The sequence below is a fragment of the Acomys minous genome (assembly GCF_964271855.1).
Source record: "Acomys minous genome assembly, chromosome: 17".
Taxonomy (NCBI): Eukaryota; Metazoa; Chordata; class Mammalia; order Rodentia; family Muridae; genus Acomys; species Acomys minous.
In genome coordinates this window covers 29,253,535-29,277,670 of record NC_140500.1, presented here as the reverse complement: position 1 = coordinate 29,277,670, position 24,136 = coordinate 29,253,535, and the positions used below count along the sequence as shown (strand labels likewise).

The 24,136-nt window shown below is 42.5% G+C and overlaps 1 protein-coding gene and 1 pseudogene across 5 annotated transcripts in view; both read right to left on the bottom strand.

The window, feature by feature from the left end:
• TMCC1 (transmembrane and coiled-coil domain family 1) overlaps positions 1 to 24,136 on the bottom strand; it is a 154,332-nt gene that overhangs the window by 23,405 nt on the left and 106,791 nt on the right. The window contains exon 1 of one of the 4 annotated variants that reach the window (XM_084765196.1): positions 16,124 to 16,248. The exons of the other annotated variants lie outside the window; for them this stretch is intronic. Coding sequence (XP_084621322.1) covers positions 16,124 to 16,150 — 27 coding nt within the window. The 5' untranslated portion in view covers positions 16,151 to 16,248. Of the gene's footprint in view, positions 1 to 16,123; positions 16,249 to 24,136 lie in introns of those variants that run through there. 4 annotated transcript variants of the gene reach the window in all.
• LOC311587885 (large ribosomal subunit protein eL37-like) lies at positions 8,110 to 10,594 on the bottom strand (annotated as a pseudogene). The gene has a single exon. The product of its transcript is annotated as a large ribosomal subunit protein eL37-like (transcript).

Here is a 24,136-nt window from a genome sequence, read left to right as displayed (position 1 = left end):
TAAGCTCAAAACCATTATGATTAATTTGTAAGCAATGACAGAAAAGCATCTCCCCCATCCTGCTGTCAGCAGGCAGGAAGAGGCAGCAGATATAGGCCACACTGTTCTTTGAGTTTGTTTCTCTCTATTAGGAAAGCTAGGCTGGAGCTGGGTGTGGTGGCACACACCTGTAATCCCAGCACTTGGGGAGGCAGAGGCAGGCAGATCTCTGTGAGTTCGAGGCCAGCCTGGTTTACAAAGTCCAGGACAGCCAAGGCTACACAGAGATACCCTGTTTCAGGTTAGGGGGTTGGGGGAAGGAACAAGAGCCATCATTTTTGTTTCTCTAAAAATCAGTAACTGTGCTCAAGAACTCATTATTGACTTCCTGATTCTGTCTCTAGCTTGCCATTTCTTTGTTGAGAACTGACAGCCTCTGTTCTTCTGACAGATCAAAATCTGTAGTCTAGCTGGGTGTGATGGTGCACACCTTTAATCCCAGCACTTGAGAGGCAGAGGCAGGTGGATCCCTGTGAGTTCAAGGGCAGCCTGGTCTACAAAGTGAGTCCAGGACAGCCAAGGCTACACAGAAGAAACCCTGTCTTGAAAAAACAAAAAACAAAAAACAAAAAATCTGTAGCATCTATCTATCTATCTCCCTTCCTCCCCTCCTTCAAGAAGGTGTTATAGACCCCTTTCCTTTCTCTTCCTTCACCGCTCTTAAATGCTAAGAAAGTTCCAGGCTGTGTTTACTATTATGAACAATGTTCTCCCATTATGGACAGAAACTTATTGGAACAGTCTGCCCTGTCCCAACTTAAACCTTGATAGGACTGGCCTGTGACTATTACACGGGTAGATTTCCTGTCTCCTTACAACTCAATCCCCCTGGCTTTTAGCACACAGATGTTAAATAAACGTCTGCTGAATGAATAAGTGGAGTTGTGCTATACTTCCCCTCAAGCACTGCGTGAAGTTTATCTTTCAGATTCACTTTCACTTTTATGAGGCTTTCAGTTCTAGTGTACTTTATGTTAATACTACATTATTTCCCTAAAAGGAAAACTAAAAGGTAATGTTAAGGAAATGGCAAAGGAGGGACTCAATAACATCAGGAGCGCTTTAGAGAGGTGGAGTGCAGAGTGAGAGTATGGAGAGAGGTTAAGTGGAGCCACAGTGGAAATCCTGTTGTTTGTTTGTTTCAGTGAAAGGATAACAGTACTTCTCCGTGTGCACAGGTATTAGCCAGTTTCTCTATTGTCCTGCTCCTGGTCCTTGCCTTAGAAGGAGAGTAACTTTGGACTGGGCTGACAGGGCCCTCAGTTTGATCCCAGGAGTGGACGGAAATTTTAAAAATTAACTTTGAAATGACTAATTCTGTTTTTGTGTTTTTGCTTTCTTCAGTCTACCACCTCCCCCGCCCTGTCCGTTTTAACAACCAAAACCCTGTTCTTGGCTTATTAGAGCATCCTAGATTAAAAAAACAAGTGCTGTAAGATCTTTAAATGGTCATTTGTCACTTAGTGAAAATATGCCTGTAATAATCCTAGCAACTGGAGGCAGAGGCAGGAAGGATTCTGAGTGGAAAGCCTGTCTGGGCCATAATGTAAGTTCCAGAGCATGCTAAAAAAACAAAACAAAGAAACAAGTAGACAACTTCATTATTTTTGACAGAGAATACAGTTTCTTTTGTATACAAGAGAATAAAGCGATTACACATCTACAGTTGGTGTACATGCCTGCTTTGATAACTGTCTCTACACCTCTATAGTTGGTGTATGTACGTGCTTTAACAACGTTCTCTAGTATTTGAACAGGGTTATCTGTTGATGTAAAGATCCTAGAAACATTAACTACCTTGATTGTCTCTCTTCTTTTGCAACACAATGGCCAGATTTGCTTAGATTTTTCCCCCCCTCAAGTAATACTTGTAGTAGCAAAGTACAAACCAATTTCCTCAAACAGGAATATAAAGGATAAATTCTAATTTATTTGGTGCAGGAGCCGTAACTTGGGGCCTTAAACATACTAAGTAAGTGCTACCACTGAACTAGCTTTAGTCCTTTTTATGCATTTTCAGATCAGATCCCACCAAGTTGCACAGGCATTTCTGAGATTTGAAATGAATGTATCTGTCATTCCTGAAAGGTGTAAGAAATCACCAATACTGAAGTACTATAAGACCTTGGGTAAGGCATACTGAGATCAACTAAAATAACAAGGAAATTTAATTATTCATACTCCTGAAAAAGCAAGCTCGATGCCTCAGTCTTTGAGGGAATCTGAAATGGGAAGGTTCTATTCTGCCTCTGCATTTCTACAGCTAGTGTGGGGCTGCGTGTGCGGTGGAGGACTTGTACTGACTGACAGAGGGAGAGACATAAATACTATTCCCCTACCTTGACGTGTAGAGACGCCTTAGCAAACAGCCACAGGCATTCATTCCTCCTGCACTGTAGTGTTGCTACTTCTCATTCAAATTAGTCTGTGCCAACACTCACTCGCTTTCTTCCCTCCCTCTTTCTTTTCTTCCCCTCGTTCTTTCCTGTTGCTTTTGAGCCAGAACTACTTTTTGCCCAGACTGGCCTTGAACTTTTGGTGATCTTCTTACACTCTTACATTTGCATCCCAGTGTGGAGAGAATAATGAGCTACCATATCTGGCTTGGGCATGCGCGCGCGCGTGCGTGCGTGCGTGTGTGTGTGTGACTTTGTTTTCTTTTTTTAAGTTGGTAGGTGGGCAAGGTCTCACTCTGTATCCCAGGTTGGCCTGGAACTCACTGTGTAATTAATTTCCTCCAACTGAAACCCTCCTTTAGGAAGAAATTTTTTTTTTTTGGTCAGACTTGGGAAGCTAAGAGAATTTAGAAGGAGGCCCCAAAGCTCGAAAAGTCATCAAATTTAATGCTTCTCCCCAAGATTAAAGATTACAGAAGCAGTAATAACCCTGGTGTTGGGGAGGACTGTCCTGTGGAACTGTCTACAAAACAGGTAGGTGCTCCAGGGATGCTGTTTGTCAGTTGTCAACCTTGCAAGGTGGCTTTTCAGTGAGTGATGCAGCTGCCTTTACATCACCAACACTTTTTAAGTAACCCCAAACTACTTGGCTCACCAAGGTGAACATGGGTTAAGTAGTCTCTTTGGTCTGTTGTTGGTGTTATACCTGGGGTGAACAGACATTCACTCATATTTCCCCAGGAAAAATCACACAACAGTTGCAGAGGTTGCCCTTGAACTTGAAACAATTCTCCTGCATCTGCCTCACAAATGCTGAGAATTGAGATATATACCACTAAGGCCCATCAGATTATTTCATCTTAATTGCCAATAATAACCTCACTGAAAAATACTGCACAAATTCTGGAATTACTCTAAGTGATGGGAAAAGGAAAAGAGGAAACCCAGGGGAATAGGTCAGCAATATGAATGCTGGTCCTGCCCTGTCTTGCTCAATCATCTCATAAATGGTAAATAATAGCAGGACCTCAATTCTTCTTACAAATTACAAATAAAGTAAAAGGAAATGATGAAAAATACAAATTCATAGCTTTGTGTAGCCTTTGCTGTCCTGAACTCACTTTGTATACCAGATTGGCCTCAAACTCAGAGATCTGCCTGCCTTTGCCTCCCTGAGTGCTGGGATTAAAGGCTTGAGCCACCATACCCAGCTAAAACTCTTAAAAGTGACATTTAATAGTCTATCTGAGGTGTTTCTGCTCGGATGTGGGACAGTCTTAATAAACCTGGAGGAGATGGAAACAGAAGCACACCATAATGCTGTGACACTGTAGATATGGGTTGTGTACACACACACACACACACACACACACACACACACACACACACACACACACACTTACTTCTTCCACAGTTTACTTCATTTTATAGTTATTGTTTGATTTCTTTATCAAACATCACTCATTAAAGGTTGAATCTACTCCCCAAGAACAGATGGTCTAACTAACTAGTGAAACTTAACCATCAACTGAAAGGAAAATCCAGTTAAAACAACATGGTAGATTTGGCCAACATGGTAGAAGGCACCGGGTGTGGCAATGTAGGCCTGTACTCCCAGCACTTAGGAAACTGAAGCAAGTGGACTGAGCTTAAAGACTGTCCCAAAAACTTATATACAGCAAAACAATGGAAAGGAGACAGAGTAAGCTTCTTGGAGGTGACAATGAAGTGAGCCTCAAAAGAAATTTGACAGAAGGAATAAGGAAAGACCTTTCAGACTGACAGCTCAGCATAAAGAATGACGCGGAAGTGAACTTCAGGATGACAGAGTAAACCTGAGGCTCTAACAACATGGCACAGGGAAAGCCTGTGGCAGGAGATAAGTTGCAAGGTCTAAACTACTGTCCTAAATTGTATTCCCTGATCATCACTGATGTTTTCACAATAGCAACAGTCTAATCTCTGGAAGGAAGACTCAGATTATAGCACAACCTTATTAGAACTCTCTTTAAAGCCTTCTTCCTGATCTCAGTGACAATAATTACTGTCCCCAAGTTACAAAAGCCAAAAAGCAAAGTGTACCACAGCCTGGCAGCTCCTGACATCTGCTTTCTTACCACACCCAACCCAACCCAACTACCCTCCCAGTTTCTACCAGAGCACACAATGCTCTGCAGCCATCCCTGCTGCCACCATCTCAGGATAAACTCTCAATGTCTTTCTTCTGGACAGTGGGTCCCAAAGGAGCCACCTGTATTCACTTAGGTTCTCTGTGGTGTTGAAGAAAAAAAGAAAAAGAAAGGAAATGCCCAACTCTAAGGGAATGCTTACATTAGCTTAGCAGCCCTCCAGGTTTTTTGTTTTTCAAGGTTTCTCTGTGTAGCCCTGGTTGTCGTGTAGACCAGGCTGGCCTCGAACTCAGAGAGATCCACCTGCCTCTGCCTCCTGTGCTGGGATTAAAGGCATGCACCATCACTGCCAGTTTTAAAAATAAAAACAAGAGTTTTCGGCTGGGGAATAGCTAGTTGATGAAGTACTTGCCTAATCATGCATGAAGTTCTGGCACCCAAACCAGTAACTCTCTATAGAGTTCCTCAGATCCTCCAAACCCCCAGAACATGAATGTGGCCTCTGCAGTCTCATGGCCGTAGGCCCTGCATCTAGGCTCTGCAAGGCTCACATGCATATTCTCTCACTTTTCTCCTTCACCACATGGGCCTTCTCCACACCCTGATTCATCCTGTTCGTGTTTACCCTGGTGTTTGAGTGCATGTTACTGACTGCCAGGCTTTTCTGTAAGCTCCAGTGAGTGTTTTGCTGGGTATTTACCAGTGAATGAGATGTTTCTGCCTGTTTGAGGATCATGACTGAGTGGCAAGTGACAGAAGCACAGAAACCAGTAGCCCAACTATGTCAACTGTGGAAGCCACCATGAAGAAAAGAACAGTGTGCTTCGAGGAAAGGGGTAACAGAAGGCGAAACCTTCCTACTTCACACGGAAAGTTCAGAGGCTCTCCCATAATGCAGCATTCAAACTGAGCCTTCAAAAGACAGAAATAAACCTTAACTAGGCAAGAAGTGAGAGAAAATACTATTTCTGAAGGTTTCATGTGCCAAGAGAACAGACAGGAATTTCATCATGGAGAGATGCAAATAGAGTTTAAGAATGCAGTAATTCAAAATGAGAAAAAAGGATTTATGTATTCACTGCAGTGAAATCCTTGGACCATGTTAACAAAAGGCTCGAGGGAAGAGCCCAAGGATACAGAGTAAACAGGCAGCCCCCATTCCTCAGCCTAGAGGGGTGTATTGATGGCTATGCTCAAGGCTTATATAACTAATGAGTCAGCAGAAAGGCGGGCGTCACGGACAGCTTCTGTGCCCACTCTACGCTGTTAGGAAACTTGGCTGTGCCCGCTGGTGAGAGGAGGGGTCCAAGGACAAGATCTGAGCTTGGCCAACGAAACAGGTCACAGACTTCCCAACAACACATGGCCAAGTTACAGTGAAGAAAAGGAAACCTTTATCCTCAGAAAATAGAATAGGATCCAACTCAGAGCAGACTAAAGCCAGATGATTCTGGCAGCACTTCATGAACCTAATACAATCTTTTTCCTTCCTTTTCTTTCTTTTTCTTGAGACAGGGTCTCTCTATTTATTCCTCACTGTCCTGGAACTCTCTATGGAGATCCATTTCTTTAACTTGAAACAAAACTAAAACAACCATTTTAAGATTTCAACATTAACATGCTTAAATCTGCTAAAATAGAAACCTACATTTTAAAGAGAAAATGTTCATTATTTTGTTTTAGGGACCAAAAATACTTCAGGACTCTTTTGTCTCTCTCCTGTGGCGTCACGGCTGGATAAAACCCCCAGTTTTGTGCTCTAGGGATAATTTCTACATCTGCCTTTTTTCTACTAATGTATACTATGCATTAACAATAACAGAAAAAGGTTCCACGACAGAATTGGGTCTGGCAAAGAAAAAATCAAACATGAAAGGAAATTCCATTATAATAGAGGGCAAAGAGATGCAGCTCAAACCACCATTGAACAGCAATGACAATGAAGCCGAGACAGACAGACAGACAGACAGACCTCCACCAACACACATCACGGACACAGCACACAGCTCATCTTGTCTGCCTTCTCATCCACACTCATGCTCTTAGCCTGCTACTGTCCCAGGAGCAATGACCCAGGAACGGGATTAAGGCTTTATTTTTTTAACTTCCTCACTGTAGGCTGTAGGAAAATCCTAGGGAAAAAATAAGGTAATTACAACTATTCAAAGGCATTTTTAAAAAGATGAAAAAGACCTAATTGTGAGTGAGCACCTGATGATTGTATCTGAAGGTCACAACTTAAATAAGCAGCAAAAAGACATTTTTCTGGCTTACTTGCTCATCCTTTTCCACAAAACATGATTCTGCCGAATGGATACTGCTAAGGTACAATTCAATGTAGCCGATACAGAAAAAAAAAAAAAATAAATAAATAAAAAATAAAAAAAAGGAAAGGAAAAAAATCCTCATCATAACACATTTATCTTACCAAATACCCCTGTCAGGCAGTCTGTTGGTTTTGCTTGCCAAAAAGCCCATCCTTCATTTGTGAACACCAGACAAGCTTGGATCGTGAAAACAAATCACAACCTCTCTTGGCCATAAGATTTTTTCATTTGTTCCAGCTTCCAAATTGCAGAGGAGCAGTGGCAGACTCTGTCGCTCTGCATACTGTAAATGAGGGCAGCTACCACTGGGGATGCGTCCTTCAGCAAAGGGCTGGGCACAGTGCAGCTTCTAGGCGATCCTTGGCCTTCTCACCTTCGATCTTAGAGAAGCGGCTTGCACACAGCAGGCAGGCAGAGCCGCACCACATCAACATCCTGCATAGCCGATGCTCCGCACTGCAGTGTCCACCTCGGTCGACGCAGAGTTCAGCTCTGCATCAACTCAGTAGCCTTACATTTGGGCGTCGGGGAGGACTGTGCTGAATAAAGAGAAAGCTTCAGCCTAACAGGCTGTGTGTGTGTGTGTGTGCGTGCATGTGTGTGTGTGTGTGTGTGTGCTTGCGCGGGCGCGTGATTGTGCAGTTTGCTAGGGCTGTTAAATGCAAATGAACAGTTTGACTGTGAGAGCAAAGATCACAGACAGAATCTGCCTCTCTGCTCCAGCTGTGAGCATCTTTTATAAAAGACAAAGGCTTCCAACTGGTTGAATTTAAAGCTACAGAACATTATTTTCATATTTACATTGCCTCCTCACTTAAATTATGTATGGCTGAGGACAGCTGACAAAGTAAAGACTATTCTCAATAAAATAATACTTTAGGTAGCTTGTTCCAATAAACACAAAGGAAAGGCAACCTATGCAGGTTTCCATTAAGCACCAGGAGACAGTTCCACTTCCCTAATGTTTCTTCTCTATTTTCCATCTTTGTTGGAAATCTATGTAAGTGACAACTGAGTAGGGGAAAAAAACCCAGTGAGCTAGAAATAGGCAAGTGAGCACGAGGCCTGACACTACAGACAGGAGGAACACCTTCTTTGAAAGCACTGCACTGCACCCCAACTTTGAAATCCCTTAACAGATGCAAAAGCCATGCTCAGGCGAGGGTTTGGTCTGTTCCAGCACCCACTGCTCCACCGCACCAGAGAATCCAATATCTATTTTTTGAAACCAGAGCATTTATTTTATGACTGATTGAAATCCTCAAGATGAACTGGATGCTGCAACAGCTGCCCTCTTGGGTTTAGGTGTTGTTCCTTCACGGAATCCATGTCTGAATCTTCGGTAGACAACTTTTAGGTGTCTGATCTGCCCGGTCCCAGTTGCGTTTCTCCTCTTAGCCTTGGCACTCCAGTTATGCTTTCTCTTGCACTTGGCATGGTAGCCACATTTGCCACAGGTCGACTTCTGAAAGAGGTAGACCTTAGAGCCACCGCGGCGGCACAACGTGTGCGTCTTATTGCTTTCCAAAGGATGACGACCCTTTCGTCATCTTGCTTCTGCTGCCGAGGCCAAAGACCCAACATCTTTTTGCTGTTTGACTGAGTTGGGCGATGGCTAGGTTGGCCTCAAGATGTCCTACTCTGCTGTATCTGCAGTCTCACGCCGTACAGAATGGAACCACTGGCTTCCGTGCTGCTCTCTATCATTCTGCTCATTCCCTGAGAAAGGGTCTCCTCCTGAACACGGAGCTTGCCTCCCACTGCCCCAGAAGCTCATCTGCCTCTGCCCCAAAGCTGTCACCTACAGCCACTCCTGACTTTGTGGGGTGCTAATGCCATGATCCAGGTCCTCACACTTTTGAAGCAAGCACTGTGACCCACTTAGCCATCTCCAGCCCTGCCACTGTGATTTCTTTCTTTCTTTTTCTTTTTTTGGTTTTTCGAGACAGGGTTTCTCTGTATAATGGCTCTGGCTGTCCTGGAACTCCTTCTGTGGTCCAGGCTGGCTTCAAACTCAGAGATCCACCTGCCTCTGCCTCCCAAGTGCTGGGATTAAAGGCGTGTGACACCACTGCCTGGCCCCATCACTGTGATTTCTATTCCTCCAGTTTGTTTTTAAAATGCAAGTATTTTTCCTTACTCAAAAACAGTAGCTCTTGTCATTTAAATTTTCCTTTCTATTTTTTCTTTTTTTTGAGACAGTGTTTCTCTGTCTAACAGTTCTGACTGTCCTGGAACTTGCTTCATAGACAGACCAGGGTGGTCTTGAACTCATAAAGATCCTCCTGCCACTGCCCCTCCCCCACCCCAGCCCCCCAAGTGCTGGGATTAAAGGTATGTGTTATTTTATTGAGAATTGTTTTTACTTTGTCAGCTGTCCTCGGCCATACATAATTTAAATGAGGAGACAATGTAAATATGAAAATGATGTCCTGTAGCTTATTCACTGTACATTTATGCATACTTTAAAAAAAAGTATACTCAAGAAACAGGCATGAAGCATGCTTGTAATACCAAGGTGGGGGGGGGGGCGGGTAAGCAGGAGATTCAGGAGGTCAAAGCTACCTTGTGAAGCAATGAGAATTTTTAAAAGGGTTGGGGATATAGTTTAGCTGGTAGAGGTGCCTGGTGAGCACCAAGCTCTGGATTGTTCTCCAGGACTACAAAAGAAAACAAACAACAAACAGGAAGGGAAAAGGGGCAGTTTCCAGGTGTGATTGGGTGTGCTTGTATTTTCATTATTCCAGAGGTAGAAGCAGGAGGGTCAGGAGCTCAAGACTAGCCTGAGTCATACGGAAGCTCAAGGTCAGTCTGCTACCTAAGACCCAGTATCAACAACAAAGACACAAAACATAAAGTCCTTGACAAATTTAAGGGTTATTCCAACATCTTGATGAATTAAACTGACAAGATGGAGCACTGAATCCATGAGCTGCCTGGAGAGGCTGGGCTTGTGGCTACTATAGTTTGGCCATGTACCTTCTTGGCTCTAAAAGAAGGTGCCATTTTGGTTTTGCTGACTTCCTGCTACTCTCAATATTGTTCTTTGTCTGATTCCGGCTTTGTTTCTGGTTTATGCATTGGTTATTAATAAATCCTCCCGGATGACAGCTCTGAAAAAAATTTTGGTTTTACTGTTTAACTAGTCTCTGGAGAAGACTGGCAGGTATCTATTTTCTCAGTGGGGCAAGAAACCAGAGGCAATTCAGTTAGGCTTTTCTTTTAGCCAGTTACTTATGCTGAGTAGTTCACCCGAGAATTCTGTACACGGTGGAGATGGAGCTCTTCTAGATGGGGACTAGTGAGGTCTAATGACTGTGTGTTTACTTTGGGACAACGGCTGAGAAACTGTCAAAACCATGTCCACAGATCTCTATCTGCTTACAACTCAGAAAGGCCATGGCCTATTTGTTTTTGTTTTTTCGAGACAGGGTTTCTCTGTGTATCCCTGGCTGTCCTGGACTCGCTTTATAGATCAGGATGGCCCATGACCTTTTATTACGTCAGCATGAAATGTCTTCCTATCTTGGAGGGTATTAATAAGTTAGGATTTCAATGTCTCTGTCCACCTCCCTAGACAGGATTTTTTTTTATATCCTAGTCTGCCTGAAATCCCTATGTAGTCTCTCTCTTTTTTCAATTTATTTTATTTTTAAAATTAATTAATTTATTTATTCACTTTACATCCTGATTGTAGCCCCCTCCCTCCTTTCCTCCCAGTCCCATCATCTCTCCCTTTCCCCCTCCCCCTCCCCCTATTCTTCAGAAAAGAGGATCCTCCCCGTCGCCCCCCACCCCAGCTCATCAAGTCACATCAGGACTGAGCACATCCTCTTCTCCTGTGGCCCCAGGTAGGCCCCCCAGGAGAGAGTGATCAAAAAACAGACAAACCAAGTCCACGTCAGAGAGAGGCCCCATTCGCCTTACTAAGGGATCCACAAGAAGCTTGAGCTCCCATCTGCTACATGTGTAGGGGCCTAGGTCCTTGGCTGGTGCTTCAGTCTCCACAAGCCCCCTGGCTCTATTGGTCTTCTTGTGGAGCTCCTGCCCCCTCTGGGTCCTTTTATTCTCCACCCTGCCTGTCCCCACTATTCCACAAGACTCCCTTATACTCTGCCCAAAGTTTGGCTGTGAGTCTCAGCATCTCTTTTGATTCATTACTGAGTGGAGCCTCTCAGAGGACATTTATGTTGTTAGGCTCCGGTATCCTTAATAGTACCAGAAGTTGGCTTTCTCTCATGGGATGGGTCTCAGATTGGGCCAGGCATTGGTTGGACATTCCTTCAATCTCTGCTTTATCTTTATCTGTGCACATCTTGTAGGTAGGTAAATTTTGGGTCGAAGTTTTTGTGGATGGGTAGTGTTCCCCTTCCTACACTAGGAGTCCTGTCTAGTTAAGAGAGAGTCCTCTTTAGTCTCCATGACCCCTGCTACTAGGAATCTCAGCTAGAGTCACCCCACATCCTCACAGAAGCCTACTAGAAAAGATCATCCTGAGTGAGGTAACCCAGACCCAGAAAGACACACATGGTATGTACCCACTTATAAGGAGAGTTTAGCCATACAGTATAGGATAAACACACTATACTCCACATACCCAAAGAAGGTAAGTAACAAGAGAGGATGTTTGAATCTCCCTCAGAAGGGGAAATAGAATAGACCGTGGAAATGACTGAAGAGAGGGACCAAGGTAGAAGAGGGAATGCTGAGTGAAATGAGGGTGGAGATCAGACCTGGGGAGAATGGGGGCGGGAGGACAGAGGGGGCAACCACGGACGGGGGCATCTCTGTGATAAGCTATGTAGCCAGCCCCCCCCCCTCTGTTTTTTAAGGCAAGGTTTCTTTGTGTAGCCTTGCTGTCTTGGACTTGTTTTATAGATCAGGCTGGCCTCGAATTGCTATGTAGTAGTAACTTTTTTGGCTTTCTAAGCTAAATAAGCACATAAATATCCTTCGAAGTCCCAATAAAATAAAGTCATGACTACTTAATATCTCGAACATGGTAGAAAGGGAAAAAAAAAACCTTATAGTTCAGAAACATTTAAAGAACTCAAATCTGCAGTCTGGGGAAGAGTTCAGTGGCAGATGTGTAGTTAATGTGGGTGACACCTGGAGTTTAAGTCCAAGAGTAAAAAGATAGAAAAAGAAAATCATCATGCACACATTTATGTACTTGGGTAGAACTCTGTAAATCAAGCCTGCATTGCTGCATGTATTCTTACTTCACTTGGGTTTATTCTCTGATGTATAGAAAAATTCATTTGAACTTTCTAAACTTAAGACTTATATACCAAAAAAAGAGAGTATTACTCTTATTATAGTGTTTGTATTCAATAAAACAAATGTCAGCGTGTTGGGCATGGGCAAACCCTATAGGCTCAGCACTTAAAGGTTGAAACAGCTGGGATTGCTGAGTTCAAGGCCAGGGAGGATGTCTCAAAACACAAAACAAAATCTAGGCATGGTTGTGAAGCCTATTTTTTAAAAGATGCATCTACTTATGTATTTGATGTGTATGAGTACTCTGTCTTCACACATCCCAGAAAAGGCAATCAGATCCCTTTACAGATGGTTGTGAGCAGCCATGTGGTTGTTCGGAATTGAACTCAGGACCTCTGGTAGAGCAGCCAAGTGCTCTTAACTACTGAGCCATCTCTCTGGCCCAGTAGTGCAGTCTTGTGATCACAGCATTTGTGAGGCTGAGGCAGTAGGACTGTTACAAGGTTAAGGCCAACCTGGTCTACACAGGGAATTCCAAGGTAGACAATGGTACACAATGAGACATCATATCATAATCCTCCAAGAGATACACACACACACACACACACACACACACACACACACACACACACACACACTAAACAGCAATGCTTTTATGGTCAGCATGTACCCTGACAATGGGAATAGAGGATGTCTCGGACTCTGTCACCTGCCTCTGGACCCCTTTCCCTTAGCTGGGCTGCCTTGTCAGGCCTCAGTGGGAAAGGATGTGCTTAGTCCTGCTGCAACTTGAGATGCCAGGGTGAGTTGGTATCTCTTGGGGGCCTCCCCTTCTCTGAGGAGAAGAGGGGGAAGAAGGGGAAGGGGAGCATGATCGTGGGACTGGGACTGAGAGGTGAGGAAGGAGGGGTCTGGGATCAGGCTGTAAAGTGATTAAATGAAATTTTTTAAAAAATCCAATTTATACAAGGCTGTCCATGTGTGTGCATATACATGTACTCATATAAGCACCCTAAATTGCAAGATCCTAGGACTTTTCTAGTGAAAGAGCCTTATTTCACAATAAGAAATAAAAATGCTAGCACAGTAATTGAACTCCTGTTACTATCTAGTTACCAGGGCTGGCACCACAGCCAGGTCTCCTGAGGCCCAGCTCTCAGCAGTGTTACTTTTCACTTGAGAGACAACTGAGACTCTGGCAACAGCACACAGCCTAGAGCCTTGTCCTCCAAAGTGGAAATGCTCCTGTTCAGTCTGAACCCTGACCTCATGGCCAGTGAGAACAGAGGTTTGTCCCATTCTAATCCTGCTTTCACACCTCAAACTAGCTCAGCACGGCTCTTAGATTTGTTCATTGTAAATGGCAAAAGTTATTCTTAGTTGTCCTACATCCTCTTTCCTCCATTTAGCCCCCAAACTCAGAGAGGTAATCTGGAATATAATTAATTCAATGGAGAATAACAAGAAAACAAGTAACACAAGCAATTTACCACTCTTCCACAAGGGGGAAATCATAAGATAAACAAGCATTGGGCAGTTTCATTAAGAACCATCCCTGGGAGGTGGAGAAATAGCTCAACTCTGGTTGGCAATAGTTAATACTGGCTGCTCTTGCAAAGGACCAGGGGGTGTGATACCTTCTTCTGGGTAGAAAGAAGACATTGATTTAGGAAAAAAGGAGATAAAGAGTTCTGTCCTCTTTTATTTCTCCAATCTTATGACCTGGTTCTGCATTTTAATATAATTTTAATTTAAGGGGCCGAGGAGAAGGCTTCGTCAGTAAGTAAAGTCTTGCTTACCTTGCAAGACTGAGGTTCTGAGTTTGATCTCTAGCACACACATAAAATAGCCAGGTGTGGGGGCACACATATAGTGTGCTAGTGAAAGCAGGGGCAGCCAAATCCTGGAGCTTGCTGGTTAGCCAGCCTATCTTACATGGTGAATTCCAGGTTCATGGAGAGACACAGTCATAAATAGGCAAGGAAGTCAGCTCCAAAGGAACAACACCTGAAAGCGACCTCTAGCCTCCACGTGCCAAAGGCTTTAATGTGAAGAAACTTTATTATATTATAAAAAAACCTAGCCACATAATAAAGCAACAGTCTGATGTATATAAAACTTAGGTTTAAACTACATTGTATTTTAAACTTGAAAGTATTCTTAGTATAGCAACTGTATATGGCCAAGTTTGTTCTAAGTTGCCATGATAAACACTTGAGTATCTATAGAACAAGCTCATATAATACTGTCAAGGAATTGCTAGTCTATCTGTATCACACATGTGGCCTTAACATAAATATATAAAGGTGTGGCCATTACAAAGTATCTGAGAAAGGAAAAGGGCAGAAATCTTTAGAATGGACCAATCTCTGAAAACATTAAAAAATTTTAAAAATATTTAAAATGTAGATGAGTTCAACAAATATAATGACTTCTACTCTGAATGCTATGCAAGTGTCTACAACTGAGCTAAACCCTGTTAGGTCACCCCAGCTCTAGAAATACCTCTACTGTTACGAGTTAATCCAAGTACTAGCTAGGTAAAGGCAACTGAAATGTTTCAGTTCTGTCTTATGTTTCTGCCCCACATTGGCACTGGTGGAAAACAAAACGTAACTCTGACGGTGTTTGCCCTACCTCTTACGGCTCTTCTATGAATACTTTGCTTCATACTAATCCACTCACCCTGCACGACCATTCTTTTTTTATTTTTTTTTCACCTCACAGATTTATAATTTTAATTATGTGTGTTTGTAAATGCGAATGCAATTGTCCATGGTGGCCAGAGGTGTCAGATCCCCTAGGTCTGGAGTTACAGGCAATTGAGATTCATTTGTTGTGAGTGCTGGGATCCAAACTTGGGTCCTCTGCAAGAGCCGTGAGCATCCTTACCTACTGTGCCATCTCTTCAGCTCATGTACTAGCATTCTTCATAAAACATTGATAAGTAAACTGACCTTTTAGAACTTCAGAACAAACACAAGATGTGCCAGGATTTAAGGATTCAAGATTCAGAACAAACAGAAAAGGAGGGTACAGATCAGAGGCACAAATCTGCTAATAAAGCTGACATTAAAAACATCAAACTGCAGAGTGAAAAATCTGCTTGAAGCTTAAGTCCAACTGCTCACCAGCAAACTGTATTAATTTTAGAATCAAGGAGGAAGACGCTCTAAAGAATTGGCTTTGCTTTTTTTTTAAAAAAGCATGATCTCCTAGAAAGTATCTATGTATTGCTTATAAAACCTATCTATAGTGAACTCAATCTAATGGTTCAGTTTTCTATTCAGAACTAAAGATGAAATGTGAGCATGAGGGAATGTTGCATAAAGCTGGATCATCTTTCTGTTTAGTTCACTGCACAGACCTGGGCTGTTGATCTAAAGATGAAAATTAATACAGAGATGTACATATTGTTCATAATTCAGGAAACCATCGTGTCACAGGAAAAGGCCTGAAAACAAGTAGCTCAATGATAAGAATCCTTTTATTAAAAGAATGTGAGAAATATTTCAAACTGGCTTTAGCTCAAATTCCTATTTGTTATGCATGCCTGGCATCTTCACATTTAACCCAAGCCTTTCCCAATCTGCTAAGGCAAAAGAAACGCTTTTGTTCACTGAAGGAAATGCTTATTTTCCGGTAACTTTTTACCCTGAAACACACAGGATAACATCTATTCTGCATGGAAACAGGCCCCATACCCAAGTGTTGGAACACTCTAGTATGAGCCAAGCATGCCTTACACAGCCACACAAACCCCCTTTGCATTTTTGCCCAAATAACTAGGAGTGAAACAAGCAGCTAGGAAACATAACAGGATTCTCTATTATCTCAACCTCACTGTCTTAAAATAGCACATGCCCTGGCTGAGCTCTGCTGCTTAAAAGTGCTAAGTTCCAGAAGCTCAGTCAGTTTCCTGTGTCTGTGAAACCAGCCCCCACTTAAAGCCATATGACTAAAGGAACAAGATTTATAGAAAGAGACAGATACACACACATATACAACATACGGTTTCCGAGGAGAGTGACGGTTCCATGCTTGTGAGGGAGGAGAAAGACTACGCCGAGCAAACCCTGGGCTTCTCCCAGGTTTGAACATGCTGTACTGTGGCATGAGGTCAGCAGACTGACTCTAGCCCTGTGAGGCTCAATTCTACCCTGACAAAGCAGTATCACTGCAATATGAAGCAAGAGTACCAAGGGCATGTTGGCAGCTATACAGAATGGCTGTTCTAGAAAGTAATGGCAACTCCAAAACAAGAGCTCCATGCTGTCACATGAGATCATCTCCAGTCTGGTTAAGCAACGACATAAAAAATACCTTCAACACCAATCAAGGGCCGCTCACAGTACTAAAGGATATGAGAAATATTCTCTTTGAACAGGAAGTGGGGAATCTGAAGAACCCATTGGTTCTCTCGACTGGTATCACAAACATACTGGTTCTGATTTGACAGGAGGTTGGGGAACCTCCTGCTTCTGGACCCAGAGCCCTAGTTGAGGAGCTCCAAACCTCTCTCATTTTAATAAAGAGCAGGTGGGACACTCTGAAAATATACCTTTGGTAATAGATATATACTAGGACTGAGGTGTGACTAATAACTTCATTTTTCACATCGCCCCAACTTCATGTATACTATTTCTTTTTAGTTCACCAGAAATGTGTCTAAGTGTGGGGCCGAGACTATGGTTTAGCTGGTAGAGAACTCATATGACTCTGGGTTCAGTCCCAGTCCAGCATAAGTAGGCATGGTTGTAGAACTCTTTAATCCCAGCACTGGATAGGTGGCAAGAGGATCAGAAATCCAAGGTCATCCTTAGCTATATGGAATTTCAGATCGGCCTAGTATACATGAGACTCTGTCTCAAAAAAAAAAAAAACAAAAACAAAAACAACAACTTATCTACTTCATCTTTGGTGAGTCACTTTACTGATGTGACTATGTACATAGAGTAACTTCCAGTTCCTTTCACAATCCTGGTAGTCATGGGATCTGTAGTGACAGCCCATTTCATTTTTTGGACACTAAGAATTCATACATACATATGTGGAGGTCAAAGGTCCGTGACATTGGTCATCTTCCTCAAATGTTCTCCACCTTTGAGTGTCTTTCATCAAAATGGGAGCTCACAGATTTCGCTAGACTGGCTGAGCAGCAAGCCCCAGGAATCTGCGCCTCTCCCTCCCGAGCAATGCGAGTGCTAACGTGCCACTGTAGCAGGCTTTCTATACGGGAGCGAGGGCCCAGCTCAGGTCCTTCAGCTTGTTCTCTTCAAGGAGTTTGCCAACTGAGCCCTTAGCCTTGCATCTACCTTCTTAATTAAAAAAAAATTTTTTTTTAAATAGGGTCTCATCATATAGCCTTGGTTATCCTGGAACTCACTATATAAACCAGGCTGGCCTTGAACTCAACTCACAGCAACTCACCTGGCTCTGCCTTTAAAACGCAGGGATTGGAGGGGTTCACTACTATGTCTGATTCTCTACCAAACCTTGACATGATATACCATGACTTTAAGGTCAAATTATTCCCTAATGTGTTTTAGTTGGAGAACAGATTTTATATCATTTTTAAAACTTCTAGCTTTATGATACATGGCAGGGCCCATCTTGATGCATGTTTTACAGACATTCATAGTAGTAAGTATTCTGTTGTTTCACATGTTCTTTCTAGATTCTTCTAGTTTAGAGCAGATGCTCAGCTTTTCTGGATCCTTGCTTGCTTCCTGCCTAGTGGGTTCTATGAACCACTGAAAGAGGAGTGTTGTACCTAACTGTGGACTGACTGACCTTTTCAGTGCTGCCAGCTTCCCTTCCTAGTTTTACAGCTCTGGTGATGTTAAGAGATTTGATGTTTCTAAGTTGCTCTGGGTAACACTAATGTCAGTGTTGTTTTGGCTCTCTCCCCCACCCCTGTGAATAAATGATTTTATTACTTTTTCATATGTCCCCTTACTTTTTATACTCTAGATATACTAAGATTACTCTTGTAAAAATCTAGGAGGTCTAAGTTCACGTAAAGAAAAACACTATTATCTTAGTGGAGCCAACCTATATGTCCTCACTTTAGATTTTCTGGCCAGCCTTCTGTAGACGGTGTTCCAACATGAGCTAAGTGTCAAAGTCTGTGCAGTGCTAAGCATCTCTGCTACACATGTGTACTAAGCCCTTATTATCAGTCTGGGTCCTAGCCACGGTCTGAGCCACATTTTGTTTCTCAAAGCCTATTTGGGGCCAGATTGTGCATGCACAGCCTACGGACACACACAGGCAAGTTGGGAGTTTACTTCCTAAGTCTCCTGCCAATCTAATCTTCTCAGTACTTTCTGGGCAAATGAGGTCCTCCCTATCTAGTAAGAAAGTTAGGAAATCATGTACTCTTCTCTCAGCCTTGTAATTTCTCGACAGTGACTGCCTGTCACCAAACACAGTCACTGTGGCCTGCCTCTGCCTCCTCGAATGCAGAGATTACAAGCATGTGCCACTTCGCCTGTCTAAGAAAATATTTTAAATCACCTGTAAAATGTTTTATCTTTTCTTTCTTTCTTTTTCTTTCTTTCTCTTTTCTTTTTGCTTTTAAGACAGTTGTTCTATGTAGTACTGGCTAACCTGGAACTCACTATGTAGACCAGGATGAACTCATAGAGATTCTTCTATCTCTGCCTCCCAAGTGCTGGGATTAAAGGTAGTAGGCTACCACACCCAGGTCGTATGTGGGTTTTAAGTGTCATTATCAAAGGATAAAAAAGTCTACAAAGTAAAATAACTTACAATAAGCTATGGTTAGATATTTATTGAAGAAAATATTTCATGCATCCTAAAAGAACAGGGCCTTACAGAAATTTATAGTCCTTCAGAGTTAATGGCTCTTTATTCCCTGAATCACTGAGAACTACTTCTAGTCAATTCTGCCAGCTTCTTCATGTGAAGTGTCCAATATAGGCATAATATTAAAAATAACAAGCAAGCAAACAAACCAAAAGAAAACAGAAAAAAAAGTTTACCTAGTATTTAATCATATCTTCTGTGTTTATACACTGTGCTGCAACTGCTTTCAGCTCAGTCACCTGCTAGAGGGAAAGCAGCCTAGGGGTAACAAGCCTAAGCACTAGGCTAACCCCCCTAGGCTTGTGACATGCAGACTGATACACATTTCTTAAACTCTAGCCCTGTTAAACAACACATGGTTGTGTAAGCCACTGTGCTAGTTTCACATCACTGTGACAAAACACCCAGGCAAAGCAACTTAAGGAAGAAGAGGTTTACTTTGGCTCCCAGTTAGAAATGTCAGACATCATGCTGGGGTGGGGGCAGAGCTTCTGTTCTGGAGCCTGGGAAGCAGAAGGAATGCCTATGGTTGAGCTGCCCCCCCCCCCCACTCCAGTCAGGCCTCAGCTAGGAGTGGTGCTGCCACACTCAGGGTGTGACACTCTGCCTTCTTTAATCCAATAACAATACCTCCAGACACACCTAGAGGCGTACTTTACTAATCTCCTGAGTGCTTCTCAATTCAACCAAGTCGACGGTTCAGATGGGTCCCCATATTGATGAAAAATCTTATAGTCAGAATAGAAACTGCCTCTAAAAAAGTGGAACAGAGCAGGGTGCAGTGGCACAGGCCTTTAATCCGAGCACTTGGGAGGCAGAGGCAGGCAGATCTCTGTGAGTTCGAGGCCAGCCTGATCTACAAAGGAAGTCTAGGACAGTTACAGCTACAAAAAGAAACCATGTCTTGAAAAACCAGAAAAAAAAAAAAGTGGAACAGATTGAGGAGTGGAACATAAAAGTAAACTCTGTCTCATGTAAAGCTTGGCCACTGTTATTAGGTGTTTACTATGTTATTCTATTTTTCTGCTTAAAATATTTATACTACAGAAAGGAAAAACCATACAACTTAAATGCCAGTTCTGCTGCTAGCACCCATGGTCTGGCTCAATGACTCAGCACCAGTTTGGCACGTGCGCGGCCCTGGGTTTAACTCCTAGCAAAGCAAAAGGACATCGACAACCCCAATATTGTGACACTATCTTGGCCAAGTGTATGGACACACTGTATGCACACACCTGTGACGCTCTGTGCCTATAGCTCAAACGCTGATCATCCTGGAATTTAACACCATGTTTTAGTATTGAGCCTCAGGCAAGCGATTACGTAACCATTTTCAGAAACAGGATCAGTGCCCTTACGAAAGACTTATTGCAACTCTCTCGTCTCTTCTACCGAGGACACAACAAGAAAGCACCATCCAAAAGAGAACAGGCCATCAATAAAAATTAATCTGCTGGCACCTTGATCTTGGACTCCGAAACTGTGGGAAATGAAATTCCTGTTGTTTATATATTATCCAGTCTAAAATACTTACAAATACACAAATGAGAGCTGAGGATGTGGCCAATCAGAGTTAGCCCAGCATGGTTTGTACAAGGCCTTGGATTCCATCCCTAGTACCACAAAAACAAAACATAACAAACAAAACAAAAACCAAAAACCACCACCACCAAAACAAAAGTAAACCACACACACAAGGAAAAAGACGAACAAACAAACAAACAAACAAACAAACCAAAAATCCTGTAGGTAGGCATGGTGGCACATACCTTTAATTCCAGCATTTGAAAGTCTCAGACCAGCTAGGGCTTCATGGCAAGATTCTAGCTCCAAAAACAAAACAGTGATGACAACCAAATAGAACGTAGAGTTTCAATGAACACCAGAGTACAATCGCTCATATGGGATTTGTGGACTCAGCGACCACTCACAATAGTCTACTGTTTCGAAGGCTTAGAAGCAATTGGTGAATGCCTCACAGCCTTCAGGGGAAGGGAGAAAACCTGTCAGCTTTAGGACTGCCATTTCTTCCTTCAGAGCCAGGGGGTTGGGCCTTTACAGTTATTCCTTAAGCTGTGTTTCAAAAACACATCTCTGCTCATCCTCTCCAGGACTAGAAACCCTACGGAATGGAGTCAGCTTTTGCACACTATTACATCATCTGTTATAATAACTGGCAAGTTATTAACTCACATTCTATTTTACTTCCAAAAAAGATTTTAAGATAATGCTGATGTGTAAGGGTAGCACTGGCAACTGCAACACATATGAGGTCAGCCTGGGCTACAGAAACCCTTTTGTCAAACAAAACAAAAACAAGTTTATGTGCATTTAAAAGCTCAATAAGAAATATGATTCAAGGATAAAAGATAATGGAGAACAGGAAGATAACTGAACTACAGATTGAAATAAACTAAGGTTACTATAACTGAGCACTTTGGATTGTTTTCTGGCAACACCAGCTTTCACTATAATTTTTCATTAGCTGTTAAAAAAAAAAAGGTGTTAGAGAGCTGGGCACGGTGGCGTTTGCCTGTAATCCCAGCACTTGGCAGGCAGAGGCAGGTGGATCTTTGTGAGTTCAAGGCCAGCCTGGTCTACAAAGCGAGTCCAGGACAGCCAAGGCTACACAGAGAAACCCTGTCTTGAAAAACAAAACAAAAAACAAACAAACAAACAAACAAAGGTGTTAGAGAATTCACCAGCAACTTAAATGAAGCAAGAAATATGCATATAGATGAGTAAGGACATTTTTAATAATGATTTTATGAAAGGTAGAAAGACATCCTTCACAGATGATTTCTTATTTATGTCTATAAAGTAAAATCAAGGGTTTGCTGCACAATCAGGGTTCAGTGGCTAGATTCCTATATTTAATAGAGGAACCAGCCAAGGCCTGCAGCTTTTTGGTAATCTTACTTGATATTGGGAAACAGTCTGAGTGACAGACAGCCCATATACCTCTTTGCATAATGGTTTCAAATGTCAGAGTTTAATCTGGGTTTTTAACAGAAGATGGTCAGCGTAAGGTTGAATTGGGGAAAATAGCAAGGGACTATGTAGTAACAGCTAAAAAACCTCCCCTATATTTTAGTTTCTCTTCACAGTCTAACAGGTCCAATGCTATGTTAAAGAAGTGTTCAAAGAAAGAATTTAGAAAACTATTCTGTAATCTCAGATCTCTTGATCTTAAACACTAATATAGGAGGAGAATCTTAGATGAAAAATCATTTACATACTGGGCAGTAGTGGTACACGCCTGTAATCCCAGTATGTGGGAGGCAGAGGGAGGAGTTCTCTGAGTTTAATGGTCAGCTAGGGCTACACAGTGAGACCATCTCAAAAAAAAAAAATTTTTTTTTTTTTAAAAGCTGGGCTTGGTGACATACACCTTTAATCTCAGCACTCAGGAGGTAGAAGCAGGTAGACCTCTGTGAGTTTGAGGCTAGCCTGGTCTACAAAGCCAGTCCAGGACAGCCAGGGCTTCACAGAAAAACGTTGTCTTGAAAAACCAAAAAGAGAAAAGAAAAAAATCATTTACATGTAAATGTGCACATGCAAAATGAGCAGCTATTTGCTTTCTCTCAATTAATGCTTTTCAGATCAAATGCGGCCCGCCCTGCCCCGCCCCCCCCCCCCAGCCAAAGCCCTTTTTTAAAAAAAAAATTCAGTCCTACTTCTGGGACACTGAGTAGAATAGAAGCAAAGCCAGGTCTCTGATGGCCTTCACAGCATTCAACTGTCTCATGTTGGAAGCACCAGTTACCTTTCCTACTCCATTCTTCTATCTCAAATCCATCCTCTTAGATCGTTCATAAGGATTCCATGTAGAAACTGGAAGCTGATCAGAATTAGAGTTCAGTTCAAAGTCCTGGCTTCTCTGTGCCAATGGACATACCAGTATCTCTGACAGCTAAACTCCTTCAAAGAGCAGCAGTTACACCCGACGTCAAGTCAGCAGAAATGGATGCAGCACAGTGACAAAGCCTGATCTTTGTACTTGGTGTCAAAGAGAAAACAGCACAGGACAGATGAAGGAATAAAAGTGGATCTAGTCTTTCTTTAAGAACTCTTTCTCTGCCAGGCGTGGTAGTGCACACCTGAAATCCCAGCACTCGGGGCTGTGGGGGCAGAGGCAGAGAGGCAGAGGCAGGTGGATCGCTGTTAGTTCCAGGTCAGCGTGGTCTACAAAGTGAGTCCAGAACAGCCAAGGTTACACAGAGAAACTGTCTTGAAAAACAAAACAAAAAATTCTTTTTCTTGTATGGCTGCTCAGTTTATATTCCTAGACAATGTTTCCCAGCTCCTAGCTCTCAACTCAACTACTAGAAGAAACAGGGTGCAACGATCATTAACATAGTTTATCATAAGTATCCCATGAGCATTTAAATCCTATGTTAAAATAAAAATAAAGAATGCTAGGCTTAGCAGTAGGGCATTTTTCTAGTATAAATGAGGCCCTAGGTTAGATTTCCAACACTAAAACAAATAAAACAATAAAAGCATGAATTTCATGCTGAAAATTTTTACTTTCAGGTTAAAGTGACTTTTAAACAAAGTGTTTAAAGTACTCAAAGATCACAGCTTCATTACAAAGTACTGAAAAGATGCTTAGGGAATTAACCACAGTAAAGTTGAGAAAGGCCTTAATGAATATGATTATCAGGTGTGTTTTAGCTTTTTGGTCAGCTGAGATATGAGCAAGCAGCTGCCAAATGCTTGTACTGCCATGGAGCCAACTACTCACCGCCATAATTCCCCACCATGACAGATTGCAACTGCTCAAATCAAACAAAAAGTGACAGGAGTCTATATTTGCCACCTACTTCTGCCTTGCAGACTACATCATGAAACACTATTATTGCCACCAACTTCTAGTGACCTACAATTAGGCAACAAACAAACAAAAACCAAACAACAACAACAACAAAAGCAAAACTTCAAAGAATCTGAAAACAAGCTGGGCACAGAGGCTCACACCTGTACTTCCAGCATTCTGGGAGGCAGAGGCAGATGGATCTCTGTGAGCTCGAGGCCAGCCTGGTCTACAAAGTGAGTCCAGGACAGCCAGGGCCACACAGAGAAACCCTGTCTTGAAAAACAAAAACAAAAACAAAAACAAAAAAGTAAATAAAACAAAAAATGAAGAAAGAAGCTAGAAACAACAGAAAACTGAGAAACAAGCAACATCTGA